At 38.7% G+C, this 24,540-nt stretch overlaps 1 protein-coding gene and 1 pseudogene across 1 annotated transcript in view; both read left to right on the plus strand.

Moving 5' to 3' along the window:
* Positions 1–24,540, plus strand: part of DNAH7 (dynein axonemal heavy chain 7) — a 283,116-nt gene that overhangs the window by 252,516 nt on the left and 6,060 nt on the right. Inside the window, exons 57-61 of the mRNA XM_049772925.1 lie at positions 6,283–6,468; positions 8,655–8,792; positions 12,348–12,578; positions 18,737–18,889; positions 19,945–20,122. Coding sequence (XP_049628882.1) covers positions 6,283–6,468; positions 8,655–8,792; positions 12,348–12,578; positions 18,737–18,889; positions 19,945–20,122 — 886 coding nt within the window. The remainder of the gene's footprint in view (positions 1–6,282; positions 6,469–8,654; positions 8,793–12,347; positions 12,579–18,736; positions 18,890–19,944; positions 20,123–24,540) is intronic.
* On the plus strand, positions 4,459–5,495 carry LOC126008987 (cyclin-dependent kinase 2-associated protein 1-like; annotated as a pseudogene).

The raw sequence follows: 24,540 nt of genomic DNA on the forward strand, positions 1-24,540 counted from the left end.
CAACAAGTAGCATACTTTCTTAAAACAGACTGGTCCAATATTTTTACATATTAAGCAATCAGAATTAAACTGTACACACTAAACCTGGGCAGACAACAGTTGCTTCCTTTGGAGAATAAATAGAATATAGGAATTCAATGAAGGAGAGATATACAAACACATGTTTATGAATGAGAATGAATTGTAGCTCTACTAGAAATGACAATTTTAGATCTCCCAAACATATCAGAATAGTCCCTTCTGCCTTCTAAGTGGCTGATGTGGCATTTATGGTAATATATCAGAAATCTCTATGTTTTGAATCTGATTTATTGGGAATTCCAAATAAAATTTGGCTGTAATGTGGGGGAGGGAGGAATGAAGAATTTTTAAGAGTATATATCCAATCCTTGGAACTATATTTTTGCCCATTTACCTCCAACCCCAGGCAAGAATATACAAAGAAGAAAAGCAAGTCCATATGAAGATGAAATATGTAGTAAAGCTCAGGCTCTCTAGATAAATCATGTTCCAATAGTTACCTAAAGAAATCTAAGAGTAGTCCCTGCTATATGAGTGTTGGGATGGAAACAGCATGACCCCTATTTCCAATTCAGATGCAACATGTCCCTGGAGATTATCAAAGTTATATTCTTTACTCAGATCATTTGCCAGAGAGGGGAAGATAATTTGAAAAAGAAAAAAAAATGAGAAATAGCTAATTCATAGTGTCTTGTTTTTAGTTCCCACTTTTCATTCTTTTCTTGCATGAAGATAATAGAAGCCCCATCTCTCCTTTACTGTCTTCTACCCTTAATACAAGAACATTTTGTTATTAAGTCTACTGAGACTCATGTGCTTCTAAGATTGGGTATATATTTTCCTTTTACTCCACCTATTCCTGTCTTTAATCTTTTTCTATTTTGGGATTCTTGCTTGAATAAACAATTATTGAATAAACCACCATACTCAGGAACAACATTTTTATCTTTATAGCCCATTCTCTACATGCCAAGATCATTTTATCGAACTTTCTGTCAGGATTCCTTATCCTCTTGGATTAAAAGTTGTGAGACAATTTCAAATATTTTTATCCTTAGAGTCTACTTGCCCATTATTTCTGCCTTCCTTTCTTTTACTCACTCTAACAGAATAGGCAGAAACTTGTATCCAGACCCCAATTTGCTCAGGAAGCCTTAGTAGAGCTGGCAATACATAGAGGTCTCTGAAAACTACAAAAATTTTGGTTATTTTTATAATGTAATACTGTTGAATTAGAAAAGAAAAAAGAAAAATGTAAAAGGAAGAGTACAGTTATATATTACCTATGAGATATATAGACAATTGCTATGTTATTGTTTTGGTAAATATTTGAAAGAGAAAGAGAGAGAGGAGAGAGAGAAAGAGAGAGAGAGAAAGAGAGAGAGAGAGAAACCTTTCAGTCTTACCCTCTCACTCTCATCCTCTCCCTCACATCCTAACTTTACTCCACAATGATGTCATATTCCTTGTACAACAGTTCAGGGATTTTCCTGTATATATATATATATATGTATGTATATATATATATGTATGTATGTATATATATATTGGTATACATCTATGTACATATGCACACATATTTTTGAAATATTGTGTTTGCAAGTTTATTTTTAGCTTTTATTTTTTCATTTTATATACATTATGCACCATTCTCAAAACAGTTGAGTGACTTCCTTTCTCCTCCATGGTCCAGGGCTTTGCTTCAGTTCTATTTCTTTTTGCTGGTAAGAAGTGCCAACACATAAAACCAGTCTTACTAGTTGCTAACTTCAAAGTTCTGCTTCCATCTGCACAGTCCTCCTGCTCACTCCCCTTCCAACAACTAGAACAATAGTTTCCCATCAGCTATTAGGCATGTTGGCAGTTTTAAGCCTAGTTTTACATTCAACAAACTTTCCCCTCCAGAACTCTTATGTCTCACCATCTCAATGCCTGCCCCAGGATAGCTAGTCTCTGGAAGCATAGTCCATATGCATATGCATAGCCCAAAGTCTACTACCTATGTGATTTGCACATTTGTTTTTCTACTGTATTTTATTTTGATAAAATTGGAAGTGTTCACAAGGCAAACTGAAACTGTTCAGACTTCCTTCCCCTTTTAAACTGGAAGAAAATCAACCTATGGGGATCCTGCTTCCTGGTTCAGTAGATTTCTCCATATGGTCTTGGACTCTGTCACATGCCCTACCATAGTCACCATCTTCAGGTCCATGTTATCAGATAATAAGTCTGATTTCTGGCTCCTAATTCAATAGAGTCCCTCTCTAGAATCACAACTATGTCCTCTAATGCTGCTGTTTCCTTAAAGGGGTTCTCTCATTGGGTCACCAGAGTGTAGGAGATATGAGTATCTATACAAACTCACATAATAATGATAACACAATTTTAAAGTAGAAGGTTTCTCTGTTTTAGGAGAAAGTGCTTTTCAACATTGATAAATTAGTACCATAAACAAACATCATAAAAGATGCAGTGAATATTGAAAAAATATTCATAATTAATTTGGCATACCAATTCAGAATCTTCATGGAGTTTTTAATGATAAAATAACTTATTAAAAACTTTAAATAAGCAAAAAAAATTTTTAAATAAAAAGTGAAGATAATTTAACAAAATAAAAAATAAAAATATTTAATACAATTTTTAAATGTCAACATAAAAATAAATTTAAAACAATTCAATTACTTGTTCATTGTCCCTCTAAATTATAATTTTGATGCCACATTCAGCCATGCTCAAGTGGTACTTTTGTTTTTTGGGGGGGCTCTGGAGATACTATGTGGTGCTTGAGATTTGAACCAGGATCTGTGGAATATAAAAGTGCCTTAACTGCTACATTATTTTTCCAACCCTTTCCCCTAATTAAAATATTTAGTTTTGTTGAGAGCAGTGAGAAATATAATTATTTATATTGCTATTACAGAATATAAATATTACTTAGAGTACAAGTACATTTTTCTCTATACTGTTGGTATTTATCCTAAGCATATGTATATATAAAATTAAAAAATTGGTATATCAGAACGTAAAGTATGAACTGCTATAAATTTTTTCAAAATCTTTATAATAGTCAAATTACAAATAACTTACACATATAAAGTAAAACTTTTATTTATTTAATTCGTTTTTGGGCTACTTCCAGCAATGCTCAGGGATTACTCTTGGCTCTTCAATCAGGGATTACTCCTCTGGTGCCTGGAGAACTCTATAGGGTGCTAGGAATCAAACTCAGGTGGGAGTGCATGCAAGGCAAGCACCCTATATATTATATAAAGTAAACTTTTTTTTTTTGTTTTGGTTTTTGGGTCACTCCTGGCAGCGCTCAGGGGTTACTCCTGGCTCTAAGCTCAGAAATCGCTCCTGGCAGGCTCGGGGACCATATGGGATGCCAGGATTTGAACCACCATCCTTCTGCACGCAAGACAAACGCCCTACCTCCATGCTATCTCTCTGGCCCCTATATAAAGTAAACTTTTAAAACTGAATAAAACAAATTGAAATCTAGTTCATACAACATGTGATATTGTGCATATGAAAAAGAACCTCTCTAGTGAGTTAGAAAATACAAACTAATGTAATATTTATCATCTTTGGTAAAGACTAGCCAAAGGTTGAAAAGCTTCCAGAGATTCCTACATTGGCTATGATTCTTTTTATTTTTATTTATGTATTTATTTTGTTTTTTTTTTTTTTTTTTTTGGGGCCACACCTGGTGACACTCAGGTGTTACTCCCAGCTATGCGCTCAGAAATCACTCAAGGCTTGGGGGACCATATGGGGCAATCGCCATCCTTCCTAAGCTAGCCCCCGCAAGGCAGATGCCTTACCGCTCTGTGCCACCGCTCTGGCCCCTTTGATATATTAATTTCCTTTACAGAAATATAGACTAACAGATCGTTAACCATTTTTAAAAAGTATGTATTTAATGAAACAGTTTAGCATGGCATATTTTTGGAAGCAGCTGAAATGCTACATATGAGAAGCCACTTATTAAAATAGTATTTCGGAGCTGGAGCAATAGGACAGCGGCTAGGCTGTTTGCCTTGCATGTGGCCAATCCAGGTTCAATCCCCAGCATCCTATATGATCCTCCAAGCCTGCCAGGAGTGATTTCTGAGCGTAGAGCCAGGAGAAAACTGAACCACCAGGTGTGGCTCAAAAACTAAGATATGAAATTAAAGTAAAAATAATATTTTTATTAAAGTAAAATAATATTTTCGAGGGCCACCCCGCAGTGCGGCTCAAAGTTGGCGGCCGCCCCTTGCGCGCCCGCCCAGCGCCGCCCCGCGCGCCCTCGGCCCAGGTGAGCCAGTGCGGCGGCCCCAGGCGCGTCGGCCATGTTCACCGCCTTCTTGATCCACCAGATCTGCCCTCCAGATCCGCCAGATTCCCCGGTCGAGACACACGCGCGCACCAAAGCGCGCGGGGACCCGGTGCGCCCCGCCAGCTCGCGGCGATGTCGTACAAGCCCAACTTGGCCGCCTCCGTACCTGCAGCCGCGGCCAACGCGGGCGGCAGCGCCCACCCCACACCCAGCAGCATGGCTGCACCCGCCCAGTACCGCCAGATGCTCAGCAACTATGGGCCACCCTCCCAGGGATCAGGGAGCAGCCAGGTTCCGCAGAGCAAGTACGCGGAGCTGCTGGCGATCATTGAGGAACTGGGCAAGGAGATCCGGTCCACGTCTGCTGGCAGCAAGAGCGCCGTGGAGTGGCTCAAGCGTGGCAATCATTCATGCCAGAGGTCTAGTCCCGGAGTGCCTGGCCTACACGGAGCGCAACGCCCGGTCCTAGCGACGACCTTGCCAGCCGAGAGGGTCTCCCTCCAGGACTGTCTCCTGCCGAGACGAAATGAAAGTTCTCTTTTCACAAATATTAACAGTTGGGCTTCTCTACTTGTGGCTCGAACCCACCTTTCTCTTAAGAATTCAAGAAGGCCTCATTGGCGGTCGCTTAGAATTTGCCTTTCTGCATAGCTAGGACCTCTTTGGGTATTTTCCTTTTTTTCTTTCTTCTAATCATTGGTTCAAAGGTGTATGAACTCAGGGCCTCCGAGCTGCAATCTGGTTTCTTCTGCGCTCGCATGCCCCACCCTGGCCACTCTCTCTGCCCTTCTCAGGCACAGCCAGCCCAGCCCCGTCCTGTGCACCCATGGCTGGTCCCTTGGGCCTGTTTGCCCTGTGTAGATCCTGCTTCGGGGAACTCCTTTGCTGCTGAAGCATCTATCTGCATGGCGCTTGGTACTTCAGAATCGGGCTCAGAAATGCCCCCGTTATAAACACAGAGGAGCAATTCCTGCCCCCAGCCCAGCCAGCCCCAAAGCTTTCTTGCAAACACTAGAAGAGTTTCCGTTTCACCTCTCCTGAGTTGCCCCCAATATCTGGAAGAAAGCGACTAAAACATTTGCATCTGTGTATGTATTTATTACTTGATGTAATAAAGCTTATTTTCATTAACAAAAAAAAAGTAAAATAATATTTTCAAGGAGTCATGAAATGGTAAATGATACAAATATGGGATCAGTGAAACTTTATGCAAATTGATATAGAGTATTATTCCAATTGTCAATACATATATGAATATAAAAAGTGCTAACGAAGTCTGACACTGGTTTCTCTGGATTTATATTGGATTTTAGCCTTCCCAGGGGTATGGGGAACCATATGCTCACTTCTGGCAACTCTCCACCCAATGAGACAGGTATCTGAGTCCTGGCCCTTTGGGTTTTTTTAATCTCTTTTTCTTTTAGGTAATTTTGATTTACAGTTTATTTATACTCCAAGAGGTTTCCCTAGGTTGTCACTCCTTGCCCACCTCATGTGCACTCAGCCCTCTTCTGCCCTCTATGGCCTCTTGCTCTAGTAAAGCCAGCTCTGCCGTGTCTCTGCATCTCTCTGCCCTGCGAGGTTTTCAAGAGTGGACAGTAGCATTGACTCTGATTGACTCTGTGTCTGGCACATAGTAGTCATCGTTTGTTGCTCAAATGGCAAGTTTACAAATTAATGGAGGAATCTGTTCTCTCCCTTAATTGAATAGAAATAACATACCATCCCAAAACCAGGAGAAAGAGGGTAGGTATGTTGCCATGGCCATTAGGGATATATAATGGGGACATGGTCTTAATGAAGACTTTTTTAGAAGCTGTTTAATCTTATGATATATATATATATATATATATATATATATATATATATATATATATATAAGCCCCTTTCTGCAGAATGTGCTTGGCCAGTGAAGTGACTTGCACTGTCCATTCTAGGAGCTGCCCTTTGACGCCCTGCGCTACATGACCGGGGAGTGCAATTACGGCGGCCGGGTCACCGACGACTGGGACCGGCGCACACTGCGCAGCATTCTGAACAAGTTCTACAACCCGGAACTGGTGGAAAGCGAGCTCTATAAATTTGACTCCAGTGGCATCTATTTTGTTCCACCTTCCGGTGATGTAAGTTCAAGAAAACTAAAAGCAGCAAAGCATGGGACTCTTGATGCTGAAAATAGTGACTTTTCCCAAGGTTTTGTTTGCTGTTCATCCCTGTGTGTTCTTTCATGCAGGATCCTAGGAACTGAGTAAATGTCTAGATGATGTTTGTAGTTTCTCTTCTGTTGATATATGAGGAATATCAGCAAAGTAGTTTTCTCTGAACTGGAAGTTGTTATGCATTCAATCCTTTGGGTAAAAGACATTTTCCCCTTTTAAAAGGGAAATACTCTGAGAGAGAGAGAGAGAGAGAGAGAGAGAGAGAGAGAGAGAGAGAGAGAGAGAGGATGTGAGCAACTGTTAATTCCTATTCATGTCATGTTTAATGACTTAGGAAGCAATTCCATCAAATAAACTTCCTACAGCATCAGATTAACACTGGCATTAGCATTCTGTCCCTTTGAGGAATGAGCAGGCAGATTGATGGAAGTTGAACCAACTTGAACCAAGGTGACACAGGCAGAAAGTGGCAGAGTCAGGGCCAGGACCTATTCACGGCCAGCACTTCTTTTTGCTCTTTCTCAGTGCTGTCCTATCTAGAGGAAGCTATGATATCAGATATGAGAAATCATCACACTGTAGCATTTCTAGGGGCACTGAGATATAGATCACTGTCCATTCCAAAATGTCTAAATTGCACATGTTGAGTGCTGGAGCCAGTCAGTGGGTAGGGTATTTACCTTGCACACGACTGACCTGGGTTCTATCTCCAGCACCCCATATGGTCTTGAGAACTGTCAGGAATATTTCCTGAGTACAGACCCAGGAGTAACTCCTGAGCCTCAGTGAGTGTGACACACACACACACACACACACACACACACACACACACACACACAATTTAGAACAAAAAAGGACACAGGTTCAAACAATGAACAGCTGGACACATGCTCTAGACCTAGATACACAGAATCATCCTCCAAACCTGGACCTTTTATCCTCTGAAATTAATGCTGTCTGAGAGCAGATGATGAAGCACAAGACCCAAAGACTAGATTACTTATGTGGTTTAACAAGTCACTTTGGGGAGTCATATGTGACAGATTCCCAGTAAGAATTATCAACTTAAACTATCTAGTTCTGCCTCTCAAATAGAGGGGGAAATAAGGGAGGGTACCAGGACCAAACAGATATATGATCACTAAGTAGTAAGCCAGACACAAAGGGGACCACTTATTCTCGCAGCTTGGGGGATGACGGTGGGGGATATGGAATGCAGGATGGAAACGGGGGTGGAGGGAGGACAAACTTGGTGATGGGACTTCCCCTGATTCAATGTTAATATGTACCTAAAATACCATTGTGAAAGATATGTAAGCCAATATGGTCAAAATAAAAATTATATATAATAAATTAAAAAAAGAATTATCAAATATGAAAAATGAAATTAGGGAGATGACTGATATGGCCTATCTTTAAAAAATCATTGCCATTCCCCCAACATATGTTTAATTAAGTATTGCTAATTATTTCAGAGTTATAAAAGATGGGGTATTTTTATTCCTCATGTTAAAATATTTGCAGGTATCTGGAAAAAGATATATATTGCTGGGCCAAAGAAATACTAGAGGAGGTAAAACACTTGCCTTGCACTCAACAGACTCTGTTCAAATTCCCATGTGTACTCCTCTAAGCTATACCGGGATTCCCCTGAGCCTAGCCCTCATGCCCCTTCCCTCCCAAAGATAGGCACTGTTGTATTGTTGATTATCTTGTATAAAAAAAATTGAGGTGATTTCCACTTTTTGGAATCACAGGGATGTATCACAATAAGAAAATGGGAGAAAAATCAGAGTAAAGTAGAAAAAAAAACATGTCATTACAGCAAATTAAGGACAAATACCAATAAAATGTGACACAAAAAGATTTTCTGGAGGAAATGGTTAAGCAAAGTGATCAGGACTTTTCTCTCTGTTTCAAACTCCCTTTTAGTTAAATGACACGTTTTCTTTTTCTCTCTAAATGTGTCCCTGTCTTTTTTTTTTTTTTACATGTTGGCTGAGGTTGAAAGGAAGTGAAAGCATTGCAGGAGCCAGTCTCACAGACACATGCACTCAATAACGAGAGTATTGAAAAATGGTCTCTTTAAAGTGAAAAGTTCTCCGGAATAATGGTGTAACCTCTTCACCCCTTGTGATTCATCTTTGCAGCACCAAAGCTACATAGAATATACAAAGACTCTTCCGCTGACCCCAGCCCCAGAAATCTTTGGGATGAATGCCAATGCAGATATCACGAAAGACCAGTCAGAAACTCAACTGTTATTCGATAATATTCTTCTGACACAGGTATGTGATTCTGAGAGGGGAGGAAAAAGCTGCTCCGAGTGGTTGAGGCTCAAGAACACAATCTACCTGCCCATAATAGTGGACAATTCCTCTGAGGAAACCAAAGTCAAACATCCAAATGTCCATGGAGTTTAAACAAAGAATATATGAGCGTATTAGGTATCTTCCAACTCTCTTTTGGTTAGAAAGGAGTTTTTAAATTTTTATTCTGTTTCTTTGAGTATCTCTAAATATTCTTTGATATCACTCTACTGCTAAGATTTTATTCTGCCCTTTGGTGTAAACTATGCCCATATACATCATACATTCTGTCTTATGTTTTTTTCTTTTCTTTTCATTTATTTATTTATTTATTTATTTATTTATTTATTTATTTATTTATTTATTTATTTATTTTGGTTTTGGGGTATACCCTGTGGCACTAATTTGTCACTCCTGTCAGGCTCATAGGAATGCCAGGGATTCAACCAGTGTCTGATGTGTATAAGGCAAACACACTCTAATGGCTGTGCTATCATTCTTTGACCCATGTTCCTTTTTTTGGAGGGGGGAGGGTTTGGTTTTTGGTTTTTGGGCCACACCCAGTGACACTCAGGGGTTACTCCTGGCTATGTACTCAGAAATTGCTCCTAGCTTGGGGGAACATTTGGGACGCTGAGGGATTGAACCGAAGTCCATCCTAGGTTAGCGTGTGCAAGGCAAACACCCTACCGCTTGTGCCACTGCTCCAGTCCCTTATGTTCCTTTTGAAATAGAACATTTTAATGGTACTTAGGAAGCAAAATTCTGCCAGTTTTATTTTCTAGCCAGTTAGTAATTAAAAAAACTTCGTTTGGTTTTGTTACTGAACCACACCCTGCAACACTCAGGGGTCACTTCTATCTCTGTAGTCAGGAGTTACTCTTGCTGGTGCTAAGAGGACCATATGGAATGCTGGGGATTGAACCTAGGTTGGTCTCATGCAAGGCAAACATCTTACTGTATTATTGCTTCAGCCCCTAAAAAACTTCTTAAAGGTGACTTAACTGTGTGAAATATTCAAAAACATTTCATTTAGTTTACAAAGAAAACATTTTTCTTTCAGATTACATATGTAAAGACTATTATAATTCCAATTTAAGCACAAAATTAGTAAAAACACGGTTTAGAAGAATATAGTTGACTCTTCATAAACAAATAGCCTCTTTGATAAAAGTATATGTGTAAGAGTGAGTCTGGCCATCATCTTCTAAAGTTTCTGTCACCTAGGCTCATGGTATTATTTGACTAAGTGAAAAACATTTAGTGCTGAGGGGTAACCCACTGATGGAGGGTGAATCATTTGTCTTGATATGTGAGGCCCAGCATCTGCATGAGGGAGGCAGGATTAGGAGTGAAGATTGCTTTTGACTATTAAGAGAACCTCTCTTATGATCAACTTTTATAATATGTGCTTTGATATTTTTATGCTTATCTATTTTTCTATCTTTAGGAAATCTCAGAGTAATAATCTGGGGCCAGAGTGGTGGTGCAAGCGGTAAGGCATCTTTGCCTGCACTAGATCAGAGCGGACCGCGGTTCAATCCCCCTGCATCCAATATGGTCCCCCAAGCCAGGAGCAATTTCTGAGTGCATAGCCAGAAGTAACTCCTGAGCATCACTGGGTGCGGCCCCAAAACAAAACAAAACAAAAAATAATTGTCAGCATAAACAATGCTTACTTATGCTAGCTCTATTACTAGTGTTTATGAATAATAGTACAGTGCTTATAATAGACTTCTGGTATAGGGGCAGCTATGCTAATTTAGAGTTAGAGAACTGAGAAAGAATTAAGTAGTATGGACAGAGTCAGCTGACATCTTTTTTTTTTTGTTTTTTGGTTTTTGGGCCATACCCGGTGGTGCTCAGGAGTTACTCCTGGCTGTCTGCTCAGAAATAGCTCCTGGCAGGCACGGGGGACCATATGGGACACCGGGATTCGAACCAACCACCTTTGGTCCTGGATTGGCTGCTTGCAAGGCAAATGCCGCTGTGCTATCTCTCTGGGCCCATACTTTTAAGACAGAACTCAAAGTTGTGCAATTAGGAAGCCTCTAGTATAGATCTGGAATCTGTATTCTGAATTCCAATGGCATGCTTTCTTTCTAGATGCTACAGTGGGTTAAGACACAGGGGGTATAACCAGAGATGCTGGGGCATAAAGGTACAGTAAACCAGGTTAGTATGGTTACCCATTGATGGAAAAGGCCATGAAACCCTTAATTCTGTTCTGCTATGGCATTTTCTAGCAATGCAAAAGGTACAAGACTATTTTTATGTCCATTATACTTGTGACTAATATGCAAATAAGACATTGCTTCAGCATAAATTTATAATTGTAGGCCCAAATAAGTAAGTCTTTAGGAACATTAGATACATGTAATAATCAATAGTCATTCAGTCCTACTCTTAGTCTTTTTTGACTTTGTTTAAACTTGATAGCGTGTGACACATTATAGAATACATGCAAATAATGGGCTCATTCCAACAGAAAATGACTCAGAACCAAATGAATGTGTGAATACACATGAGGCATCTTCCCAGTATGTCATTAAACAACCTCTTTTTCTACTCTCAAACTCAGATTGGCAAGAACAATTAGAGTAATGGGTAGGTACTAAGTAATTCGGTGAATCTGCACTGAGTTTATCACAAAGTAGAATCAAAGACATAGACTAGAACGCAGTAAGGAGAGCAAGTTAATAATGACAAGAAATTGCATTCTGTATGTATCTACCTTAAAATTTGGTAGGAGAAATACTGGAATTGAGACTATTACTTAAGCAGTTTCTTTTGCTTTCGCATACCTGCCAAACTCTATCTTTTTGGGTTTTACCATGACAGAAGTGCACAAGACACTCCATTATAATCATCATGTTTCTTATGGCAGGCCATTTTTTCCCTTCTCTACCCCTGTACTGCTTGGTAAACAGTTTTGTAATCAAAAGCTAAGGTTTAATATTTCCCTTCCCTTGTTTCTCTACTACAGATCATCCTCTCTTTGTCTTCTGACTTATTTTGCTTACTATGCTGCCCTCCAGTTCTATCTTTCCTGATAGCTGCTAATATTTCACATTTTACATATACCATGATTTTAATCATTTCTCTTTCATTGGACACTTGGGTCATGTCCATATCCAGACTGTCGTATTTCATGCCTCATTGAGTGGAGGTATGCTTATATCTTTTCAACTTGATGTTTTTTGTGTCCTCAAGTGAATGCCAAATTGTAAAAATGCTGAGTTACATGCATCTTTCACAACATGCACTTTCCTCCTTCACCTATGTAGACCAATATGTATGCTCTTGTCCAGAACATAATATGCTCTGTCCAGAACCTGTTTTGCTTCTCAAACTGAATATGCCCTTCTTCCTCCCCATTAACATTTAATTTTTCCCTAAACCCGGTCCCCTTGCTAATTAACATCAATCAATCTTGTGGAAAGAAAATTCAGAGATAAAGAATAGTAGAGCAGTAACTTTTACTATTCTTGACCTCTCTGAAGATTCCTGCTTTTTAATTTGGATTCTTTGTAGTCTCGTTCAGCAGGTGCTGGTGCTAAATCATCCGATGAAATAGTAAATGATGTTGCTGGTGACATCTTGGGGAAACTCCCAAACAACTTTGATATTGAGTCTGCTATGAGAAGATACCCAACAACCTATACTCAGAGCATGAATACTGTGCTCGTCCAAGAGATGGGGAGGTTCAATAAGTTGCTGTATACCATAAGGGAGTCATGCATCAATATTCAGAAGGCTATCAAGGTAGGGGAACTGCCCCAGAGAAAATTCACTGAAGTGAATATTTTGCTTAGTTACTCACTCACTATTTTCTGGGTCTAAAAAAAATATGTGGAATATAGGGAAGTCTACCTTTGATGAGCATAGAGAATTTGAGGTGGTAGTTTATAAATGGGAAAGAATTCTAGAGTATGGTAGATAATAATAGTTTGCATGAAAGAACATCTAAGAAGAGTCAAAGCATAAAGGGATAAGAAAGGCAGCATCTCTGCTCTCACTCATAGAGAAACCAATTAAAGAATAAATATGAATCATCATTTTGTCATGACAGATTAGATGACAAAAGATAAAGCAGGAGAGGAGGAGAGAAAATAAAGGGGAAACAAAATTCATAAGTTCATCAGTGGTGCTGTTACTCTATATGACAGGCAAGCCCTGGGCACCTTGGTAGAGCAAGTGCAAAGGCCTTGACAAGAACGAGTTCAGCCTGGCCTGGAAACATGACAGGAAGGTAGGTGTGGCTAGAGGATGGTGAAATCCAGATCAGTGGTTTGCTTAATCCATGGTTGGAATTTTCAATTATATTTTTTGGCATATAAGTAAGTGAAAGCTTTTTAGCAGGTTTTATGTATTAAGTCAGATAATCTATTTTGCATTTTAAAAAGTGAATTCAGACCACTGAAGAAGAGTCTATAGGGAAACTAAGACACAGGCTGGGGCTGGTTGCATGATTGAAGCATGCCAGAAGAGGAGGCCACTCGACTGAGTGGAGATTAATGTGTGAATGAGGGAGTCAGGATTCTCCCTAAAAGTACCATAAGAAAAACTTGGAGGGAGAAAAATCAACAAATGTGTTTTGTTCAGATGAAGTTTGGAATGCTAGTAGATTCAATTGAGGTGTTCAGTTGGCTATCAGTTATATGTGCCAGAGTTTGAAAAGGACATCAAGTTGATTATTATATTCTCCTAGCCTGTAACATCAGTTATAGTTAGAGATGAAATTTGTACATTTCTTAAACATTTGGATAGTGCAGATGTGATATGGATCATTTCAAATATTGATTTTTCTCTATATAACTTACTATTTCTAGATATTAATCATATTTTATTTTTATATTTTATTATTTATGTTATTATTATAAATGTTATTATTTATAAATATCCTGTCATCATTCTATTTTTCTTTCCTAACTTTGGAAAAGAAGTTTTAAATTTGAAATATTTAATTTAAGATGACCCTTATAACCAAGTTAAGTTAGCAATTAAATTTGTGCATTTTTGACTCAATTTTTTTTCATATCACACCAAATCCATTCTAACTGAGAAAATTCCATGGCACATTCAGGCATTTTACTAAAGATGAATGTGTTGTTAAAAAATCATGCCTATTCCAAGACAAGGCTGTCCTCTCTCACCAATCCTATTTAACATAGTACTGGAAGTACTTGCTATAGTAATTAGGCAAGAAAAAGACATCAAGAGAATCCAGATAGGAAAGGAAGAAGTCAAGCTCTCACTGTTTGCAGATGACATGATACTCTACTTAGAAAACCCTAAAGACTCTACCAAAAAGCTTCTAGAAATAATAAATTAATATAACAATGTGGCAGGCTACAAAATTTTAACACACAAAAATCAAGGGCCTTTTTATATACCAATAATCATAGGGAAGAAATGGACATTAAAATAGCATGTAGGTAAGGCTTTTGCCTTGCATGCAGAAGGTAGGTGGTTTGAATCTTGGTATCCCATATGGCCCCTGAGCCTGCCAGGAGCGATTTCTGAGCATAGAGCCAGGAGTAACCCCTGAGAGGTGCCAGGTGTGACCCACTCCCACCAAAAGAAAGCAACCCTGGGGCCGGGCGGTGGCGCTGGAGGTAAGGTGCCTGCCTTGCCTGCGCTAGCCTAGGACGGACCGCGGTTCGATCCCCCGGCGTCCCATATGGTCCCCCAAGAAGCCAGGAGCAACTTCTGAGCGCATAGCCAGAAGTAACCCCTGAGCGTCACAGGGTGTGGCCCAAAAACCAAAAAAAAAAAAAAAAAAAAAGAAAGCAACCCCATTCACATTAGTGCCACACAAACTCAAATATCTTGAAATCAACTTGACTAAAGACGTGAAGGATCTATACAAAGAAAACTATAAAAACCCTGCTCTAAGAAATAAGAGAGGACATGTGGAAATGGAAACACATACCCTGCTCATGGATTGGCAGGATTAAATCATTAAAAGGGCAATACTCCCCAAAGCAATTAATGTGATTTAATGTGATCCCTCTAAAGATACCATGACATTTTTCAAAGAAGTGGATCAAACACTTCTGAAATTCATTTGGAACAATAAACACCCTCAAATAGCTAAAGCAATCCTTGGGAAAAAGAATATGGGAGGCATACTTTCCCCAACTTTAAACTGTATTACAAAGCAATAGAATACCACTTCTAGGGATATACCTAGGAACACTAAAATACAATACAAAAATCCCTTCCTCACACCTATATTCACTGCAGCGCTATTTACAATAGCCAGACTCTGGAAACAACCAAGATGCCCTTCAACAGATGAATGGCTAAAGAAACTGTGGGATATATATACACAATGGAATATTATGCAGCCGTCAGGAGAGATGAGTCATGAAACTTTTCCTATACGTGGATGTATATAGAATCTATTATGCTGAGTGAAGTAAGTCAGAGGGAGAGAGATAGTCACAGAATAGTCTCACTCATCTATGGGTTTTAAGAAAAATGAAAGACATTTTTGCCATAATTCTCAAAGACAAGAGAGGAGGGCTGGAAGGTCCAGCTCAAGACATGAAGCTCACCACAAAAAGTGATGAGTGCTGTTAGAGAAATAACTACATTGAAAACTATCCGAACAATGTGAATGAATGAGGGAAGTAGAAAGCCAGTCTAGAATACAGGCAGGGGTGGGGATGGGGAGGAGGGAGATTTGGGACATTGCTGATGGGAATGTTGACACTGGTGAAGGGGGGGTGTTCTTTACATGACTGAAACCTAACATTTATATTTGTAATCATATTTGTAATCAGGGTGTTTAAGTAAATATATTAAAAAATCATTCCTAGGAAAATGTAACTATATAATATATAAGTAATAGCTGTTTCCCTATCCCTAATTATCTGAAAATATAAGTCAAGATCAAGATGGGGCAGAATGATAATACAGCAGGTAGCAAATAGGATGGTTACACTGACACCCAACTTAAGCATTGCAAGTTGTGGCCCCAAAGCCATTTAAAATAATAACATCAACAAAACATGGCCAGGAGATATAATGGAAAGGGTTGGTAAACAAGCATTGCCTATGAGGTTTCAAGTTTGGACCTCAATCTGCCTGGTTCTGAGCATCACCACATATAGACCTGATGGCCCTACCTTCTTCTAACAACCAAACATAACTGCATCTTTGGACCCCATTTGAGCTTTTGTGCCTGCACATATATGCCAAATAATGGTCAGTGACTCCAGAACTGTTTGAGCACTGTGTAGGTAGCCCCCAAAATAAAATCACATAAAGGAAAGAGTAAAACTCATTCTTAGTATATGATCATTTGAAACCTGTAGTTTCCTAACCTTTACTCTGATAGAAACATTTAGTATTGATCATTGATTGATCAGTAAAATTAATGTTTATTATTTATTTTTTATATTCAGCTATTTAAGACATAAATAAAATTGTATATTTGTTGAATTTAAAATATTAATTTTACATATGAACTTTTTGTATGTGACTAAATTTGGTGGTGGGCACACCAGGTGATGCTCAGGGATTACTCCAGGCTATGCACTCAGAAATAGCTCCTGGCTTGGGGTACCATATGGGACTCTGGGATCGAACTCAGATCCATCTTGGGTCAGCCACATGCAAGGCAAGCGCCCTACCACTGTGATACTGCTCTGGCCCATGTGTAAGTCATTTTTTTCTTTCTTTATAAGTTTAATTATTTATTTTGTTTTGGAACCACAACAATTGTGCTCAGGTTGTACTATATCTTCTACCCTCTCCCCCCAATTTTTTTTTGGGTCACACCCAGCAGTGCTCAGGGGTTACTCCTGGCTGTCTGCTCAGAAATAGCTCCTGGCAGGCACGGGGGACCATATGGGACACCGGAATTCGAACCAACCACCCACCTTAGGTTCTGGATCGGCTGCTTGCAAGGCAAGCACTGCTGTGCTATCTCTCCGGGCCCTCCCCAAAATTTTTAAGATTTCTTTTTAACTTACAATTACAGTTTTAAAAATTAGTGTATAAACTGTACTTATTTAAATATACAGCCACTATTTTAGGAACATTTTATGCATATGTATTTTTTATTTGTTTTCTTATTTTTGGGAGGGGTCACACCCAGCAGTGCTCAGAGCTTACTCCTGGCTCTGCATTGAGAAATCACTCCTGGTAGGCACAGGGGACCACATGGGATGCTGGGGATCAAACCCAGGTAATTTATATGCAAGGCATGTGCCCAACCCACTGGCCTCCATTCTGGCCTCCTTATGCATGTGTCTTGCAAAGTATCTTAAATGAAACATAGTGAAAGAAATATGTTATTCTACTGGGCAGCATTAACTAGAAGCAACAACATTCTATATCACTTAGAAATGTATTTTTTGTGTGTTTTTTGCTTGAGGTTTTTTTTTTCTTTTTTGGTTTTGGGGTCACACCCAGTAGTGCTCAGGGGTTACTCCTGGTTCTGTGCTCAGACATCACTCCTGGCAGGCACGGGGACCATATGGGATGCCGGTATTCAAACCACCATCCGTCCTGGATTGGCTGTTTGCAAGGCAAATGCCCTACTGTTATGCTGTCTCTCCAGCCCCTTAGAAATGTATTTTTAGGGTTAAAGAAATGGTGCAAAGGCCTGAATATCATGTTTGCACAGGAGAGTTCTGAGTTTGATACATAGCATTATAGGGGCCATAAAACACTGTCCAGATTTCACCCTCAAGATCTGTATCAGAAATAATTCCTGACACTCTCAGGCCTGTAAAAAAGGACAAAATATATGTAACATATAAATTTAATTTAGTATATGTATATCACAATATTATAGCACCATCTTTCCATAAAATAAATATTTATTGTCCAATAATTATAATAGATCTATGCAATGTAATGTCCTTCAATCAAAATCATAAAGGTAATGTAGATTTATGAGCGATAAAATGAAGATATTTAATCTTTCTGCTACACTTAATGAAGACATTTAATTATAAACTGACTATATGTGTGTGTTTATATATTAAACTATTCTGTATATAAAATATGTTGTAATAAAGAAAAGTTTACATTGCAAAAAAAAAAAACGAATGGGTTCTGGGCCTTACCAAATGCTTTCTCTGCATCTATCGATATGATTTTAATATTTTTATTTTTATTCATATAGTGTATTATGTTGATTGATTTGTGTATGTTAAACCATCCTTGCATTCCTGGAATAAAACTGACTTGGTCATGGTAAAAAAAAAGAAAAGTAATATAGATTTATAGTTGTTGATGTCGTAAGATTCTAGTTTTTTAAAAAGCTGATATTTTAGTTATTTCCTAAACAAGAAGTAAATAACAAATTTAGACAATGATGTAATAGCAAATATGTAATCAATCAGAACTGAGAAGATTTTTTCATTAACAGTTTAGGGGCTGGAGAGATAGCATGGAGGTAAGGCATTTGCCTTTCATGCAGAAGGATGGTGGTTCAAATCCTGGCATCCCATATGGTCTCCTGTGCCTGCCAGCGGCAATTTCTGAGCATAGAGCCAGGAATAACCCCTAAACACTGCCAAGTGTGACCCAAAAAAACAAACAAACAAAATAAAACATTTAGTTTAATGTTTTACTAAGGAATTGTTTACACATTCTATGAACAATAGATATTTAAAAAAAAAAGGATGCTTACTTTATTTTTCCTGTATGACTCAATATTTATCTGGCCAGGAGGCCATAGCTGGTTGTACACAGGAATTACACCTGGTGGAGCTTTGGGAATGATATAAGGGTTTGGGGATCAAAAGCAGGTTGGATGCATGAGAGGCACGCACCCTACCTGCTGTACTATTTCTATCCCCTAACATTTAACCAAAGACAGTAGAAGCAATGAAGATACAGAATCAGGAATTGTCTGTAATCTACCCTCTCATGGTAACTGAGGGTTAAATGTTTTTCAGGGGCTGGTAGTGATGTCTACAGAGCTTGAAGAAGTAGCTAAAAGTATTTTGAATGTCAAAATTCCTGCAATGTGGATGGGTAAATCCTACCCAAGCCTTAAACCACTTGGGAGCTATGTGAATGACTTCCTTGCAAGATTAAAATTCTTGCAGGTAAGTTATCCAAATAATTACATATATGTATATGCACATATACATACACATATATATATACATATACAGATATATGTATACATATATGTTCAGGGGTTATAGCTGAGGATGCTAAGGGATCATTCCTAGAAGAGCTCAAGAGACCCATGCAAGGCAAGGGCCCTACCTGCCAATCTCTCTCTAGCTCTCAAATGATAATATATTGGTTTTCTTCTGATTTTATTGTCTTCATCTTGCTGCCTAATGTGATAAGTCGTTCTAGTTTTTCTGTGAATGTAGGCACAGATGACCATTACTCAGTATTGCATAAACTTTATAATTAACAGTTACAGTGAAAGATCAAACTGCTAGTACTTGCTGGTAGTTGAATGTTAGAAAGCTTTTGAAGCAGATGTTTATGTTGAGTGATGTCGGATGTCAAAAAGTCAATAATACTTGAAGAATAAAACAGTTTATAACAACTGTTTATATTGATTTTCTATGAAATATTAAGTGTAGAAATAGATTCCCCAGAGCATATCATCTTGAAAACCATGGAAAATACTAGATAGAAGCATTATTGTCTTGTCTAGCACTCTCTTAGGTCATGAAATTACTAGATTGCTAGTTCAGCCAAGACTGCCCAAGACAGTAATAACCTTGATGAATAATTGTGTTAGAAATGTCGAATGTGCAGTTTTTACCTACTGATTATCTTCAATACTGATACTAAATTTTGCTCAAGATATCATATACTAGACAACTGTGTATATTAGATTTTCTCTACTGCAGAGAACTTTTTTGAGGTAATCATTGGGCCTGTACAAAACAATTATATCTGTTTTCATGCACATTGTAATATGACCATAGAATACAAAATGAGATTAGAACAAATACTGATTCTTTTATATTTATTTTGGACCTTTGAGTGTATACATTACTATTCCTCAGCGCTTTAGCTTATGTATTTATTAACAGATAATAGGGAGAGTGTTTAGGGCCATGTTTTAGTAAGTGGGACTGTATTCAAACTTGAAGAACTGTATTGTTGAAAACCTTCTCCTCTGACACCACAGCAATGGTATGAGGTTGGGCCTCCTCCAGTCTTCTGGCTTTCTGGCTTCTTCTTCACACAAGCCTTCCTGACTGGAGCCCAGCAGAACTATTCCCGGAAATATACAATCCCCATTGATCTTCTTGGGTTTGACTATGAAGTAATGGAAGACAAAGATTATAAGAATGCTCCCGAAGATGGTAAGTGCAAGGGACAGAATGAGTTGAAGTCTGGGACTGACTGACAAGCACAATGTGCTCACATGCTGCTTGGCAGGAAGGAGTAGGGCTGTGCTCTCATCTCAGCCCATGGCTCATATTTTCAGTCATGCTTCTTATAGGGGGTTCTATGTGCTAGATCCACAGGACTCACATATACCTGACTACAGTGCAGCCAGAAAACACAGATGACTTATCACTGAGAGCAGAGCTACCAGGACAGTGCTCAGAGCATGAGATCAGCATTGGGCCCGTGACTTCCTGCCCAGGACCCTATTTTGCAAACTTCTCTAAGTCTTGGGTTATTTCTCATCAAAAGTGATGGAGAAAACAATCACCAAAATAAACAATGCAGGCAGTAACTAACTGTGGTACTGGAAAGATAGTATAGAGGTAAATTTCTTACTTTGCAAATGAACAACACACGTTTAATCACCAGCACCCTAAATGGTCACTTGGACCTGGTAGGAGCGATCCTAGAAGTGATCCCTGAGCACAGCCAGGCATGGCCCTATTTCCCTCTTCCAAATAGTTAGCTCTAATCTTATATTGGTCTGGTGAATCAAAATGGCACAATATTGAAAAGGAAGTTGTTTTGAACCCTTTCAAGAGCATGTCAAGTGCATACTATTAAAATATACATTCCTGGGGCTGGAACAATAGCATAGTGGTAGAACACTTACCTTGCACATGGCCAACCCGGGACAGATCAGGTTTGATTTCTGGCATCCCATACAGTCTCCTGAGCCTGCCAAGGGTGATTTCTGATTCCAGAGCTAGGAGTAACTCCTGAACGCTACCAGGTTTGTCCCAAAACCAGAAAAAAAATATACATTCCCTCATATTGCTTACATCATTCTAAAATTTAATAAAGCGACATTCCCACCAGTAGTGAATGAGAGTTCCTTCCTCCTCACATCCCTGCCAGCACTGATTGTACTTGTTCTTTGTGATATGCACCAATCTCTTTGGTGTGAGGTGGTAACTCATAGTTGTTTTGATTACATCTCCCTGATGATTATTGATGTGGAGAATTTTTTGATGTGCCTTTTGGCCATCTGTATTTCTTCTTTGAGGAAGTGTCTGTTCATTTTTTCTCCCCATTTTTTGATGGAGTTAGATTGTTTTTTTCTTGTTAAGTTCTGTCAGTACCTTGCAAATTTTCAGTATTAGCCCCTTATCTGATTGGTATTGGGTGAATAGTTTCTTCCATTCTGAGGGTGGCTATTGTGTCCTACTATTATTTTCTTTGAAGTGCAGAAACTTCTCAGCTTAATATAGTCCCATCAGCTTATCTCTGCTTCCACTTGTTTGAACAGTGCTGTTTCCACCTTGATGATGCCTTTAGTCTCAATTTCATGGAGTGTTTTACCTACGTGTTGTTCTATATACCTTATAGTTTTGAGGTCAGATATCAAGGTCTTTAATCCATTTGGATTTGACCTTTGTACATGGTGTTAGATGAAGATCTGAGTTCCAGTTGTCCCAGCACCACCTGTTGAAGAGACTTACCTTGTTTCATTGTGCATTTCTTGCCCCTTTATCAAAGATTGACTGGGGCCGAAGAGATAACTTGGAGGTAAGGCATTTGCTTTGCATGCAGGAGGACAGTGGTTCGAATCCCGGCATCCCATATGTTCCCCAGAGCCTTCCAGTGATTCCTGAGTGTAAAGCCAGGAGTAACTCCTGAGCGCTGCCGGGTGTGACCCAAAAACAAACAAACAAACAAAAAGATTGAGTGTATGTCTGGGGAGCATTCTCTGACTACTCAAATCTATTCCACTGATCTGAGGATCTATCTTTATTCCAATACCATGCTGTTTTAATGACTATAGCTTTGTAATATAATTTAAAGTTGGGGAGAGTGATGCCTCCCATATTCTTTTTCTCAAGGGTGACTCTAGCTATTCATGGGTGTTATTGTTCCAAATGAATTTCGGGAGTGTTTGATCAACTTCTTTGAAAAATGTCATGGGTATTCTTAGAAGGATTGCATTAAATCTGTACAATGCTTTGGGAAATTTTGACATTTTAATAGTGTTAATCTTCTCAATACATGTGTCTCCCTTTCCTTGTGTCCTCTTTTAATTCTTGAAGCATGGTTTTGTAGGTTTCTTTGTATAGGTCCTTCATATTATTAGTTTAGTTGACTCCAAGATATTTGAGTTTGTGTGACACTAATGTGATTAAAAATTTTTAATGTTCATTTCTTCTCTATTATTATTGGTGTACAAGAAGGCTGTTGATTTTTGCATGTTGAATGTTGTCTAGTTCAGACTTTATAGAAAACAAGATGGAGATTTCTCAAAAAATTGTAAATTGAGCTCCCATATAATCCAGCTATACCACTCCTAGGGATAAACCTTAGGTACACAAAAATACAATTCAAAAATTCCCTTCCTCATACCTGTATTCATTGCAGCTCTATTTACAATAGCCAGAATCTGGAAACAACCAAGATGCCCTTCAACAAATGAATGGCTAAAGAAACTGTGATACATATACACAATGGAATATTATGCAGCTGTCAGGAGAGAAGTCATGAAATTTTCCTATACATGGATGGATATGGAATCTATTATGCTGAGTGAAATATGTCAGAGGGAGAGAGGTAGACAGAATAGTCTCACTCATCTATGAGTTTTAAGAAAGATAAAAGACATTACTGTAATAATACCCAGAGATGAGGGCCAGAAGACCTGGCTCACGAAATGAAGCTGACTACAAAGAGTGGTGAGTGCAGTTAGAGAAATAACTACACAAACAACTACCATGACATTGTTAATGAGTGAGAGAAGTAGAATGTCTGTCTCAAATACAGGCAGGGAGTGGGGTGGGGAAAGAGATGGGGGCACTGGTGGTAGTAATATTGCACTGGTGAAGGGGGTGTTCTTTTTAAGATTGAAACCCAACTACAATCATGTTTGTAATCACAGTGTTTAAATAAAGTTATTATTTAAAATATAAATAAATAATAAAATTTAAGAAAGCAAATAGGAATGTTGTGATTAAAAGCGTGTCAAATGTTTTCTTGATTTTTTTGTTTTTTCTTGATTTTCTTGATTGTTTTAATAGTAGCTACCCTAAACTTTCCTTTCAGACCTGTTTTTTCTTTTCCTGGGAGAGAAGGTCTATTATCACATCTGACGAAAGTCCATGTACTTACATCAATTTCTGCATTTAAGGATCACTCTGGCAGTGCTCAGGGATTGAGCATGGTCAGCTGTGTGCAAGGCAAGCACTCTACTTGTCTGTATGTAGTATGTCTCCAGCCCGAAACATGTATTATCTTTTAAAATGCAATATATTCTTTTTTTTACCAATTTTTTTTTACCAAAATGTTTACCAAAATTCTGTTGTATTTTATTCCATTCATTCATAGTTTCATTTACAGTGCAAAAATATTTGAGTCTGGTATGGTACCCTTTGATACTTTGGCTTTTCCTTTCTTTGTGGGACTAAGTAGAATCATTGAAGATCTTTTAGAACTGGTCCCAAATATTTTTCCTTAGTTTTCTTCTGAACCTTGTGCCTTCAAATGTGACACAGTCTTTAATAACCATTTGGCACCGATTTCTCTGCGTAATGTAATTGTGTCCCATTTTTTGGCACATGGCAAACCAGTTTTCCCAGTGTTATTTGTTGCAAATGCTTTTCTTCTTTTTCCTCTAAATCTGTTAATCTCCATACTCACATATATATTATGACAGTCTCTCTTTTTTCTTCTCTCTCTTTCACATTGTGGAATACTTCGCATTTTTCTGCTTGGTAGGTCCTGTGTTCATTCTTGGTGAGAGTTTATAGCAGCTCTACACTGAGCCAGTCTATCAATACCATCTATCCAACTGCCTCTCTTCCCTTCATTTTCCATTTCTTAGCACCCAGCATCTGATAAGGGCCTGGGCACTGTAGTGACAATGCTGCTTGCTGCATACTATAGGTTATCATAGCTTCGATCAATCCTGGGAAACAAAAAAACTCATGTGACTCACTTTCATGTGACATTCCTCTTTCAGCAGTTTGGCAACAAACCAACACTAACTCGGAGCTGAGTCTGTACTGGACTGGTTCTCTTGGTGTGCAACACACTCTAGAATTATCCACTTAAATCAACAAGGAATCATTGTCTTAATACTTGGCTGCTGTTACATGTCCCTGCTCTGCTTCATACCAAAATTTCCCAATGTCGTTTGCCTTTACTTCCCCCTTTAATGCCTCACTTCTTAGTCCTATCTGAGTTTTCCCCCCTCTCTAGTCAACAGATGCTGTTCTTTCGAGATTGGCTCATGCTGACAAATCCCACAGCCTCTGTCTTTGTCTTTGCCACTCAGCATTTGACTAGTTGACATCTCCCTCTATTTTCCCCGGCATCATTTTCTTTGACCTGCCTTCCAATGTTG

Source organism: Suncus etruscus, chromosome 5 (genome assembly GCF_024139225.1).
Source record: "Suncus etruscus isolate mSunEtr1 chromosome 5, mSunEtr1.pri.cur, whole genome shotgun sequence".
Classification (NCBI taxonomy): domain Eukaryota; kingdom Metazoa; phylum Chordata; class Mammalia; order Eulipotyphla; family Soricidae; genus Suncus; species Suncus etruscus.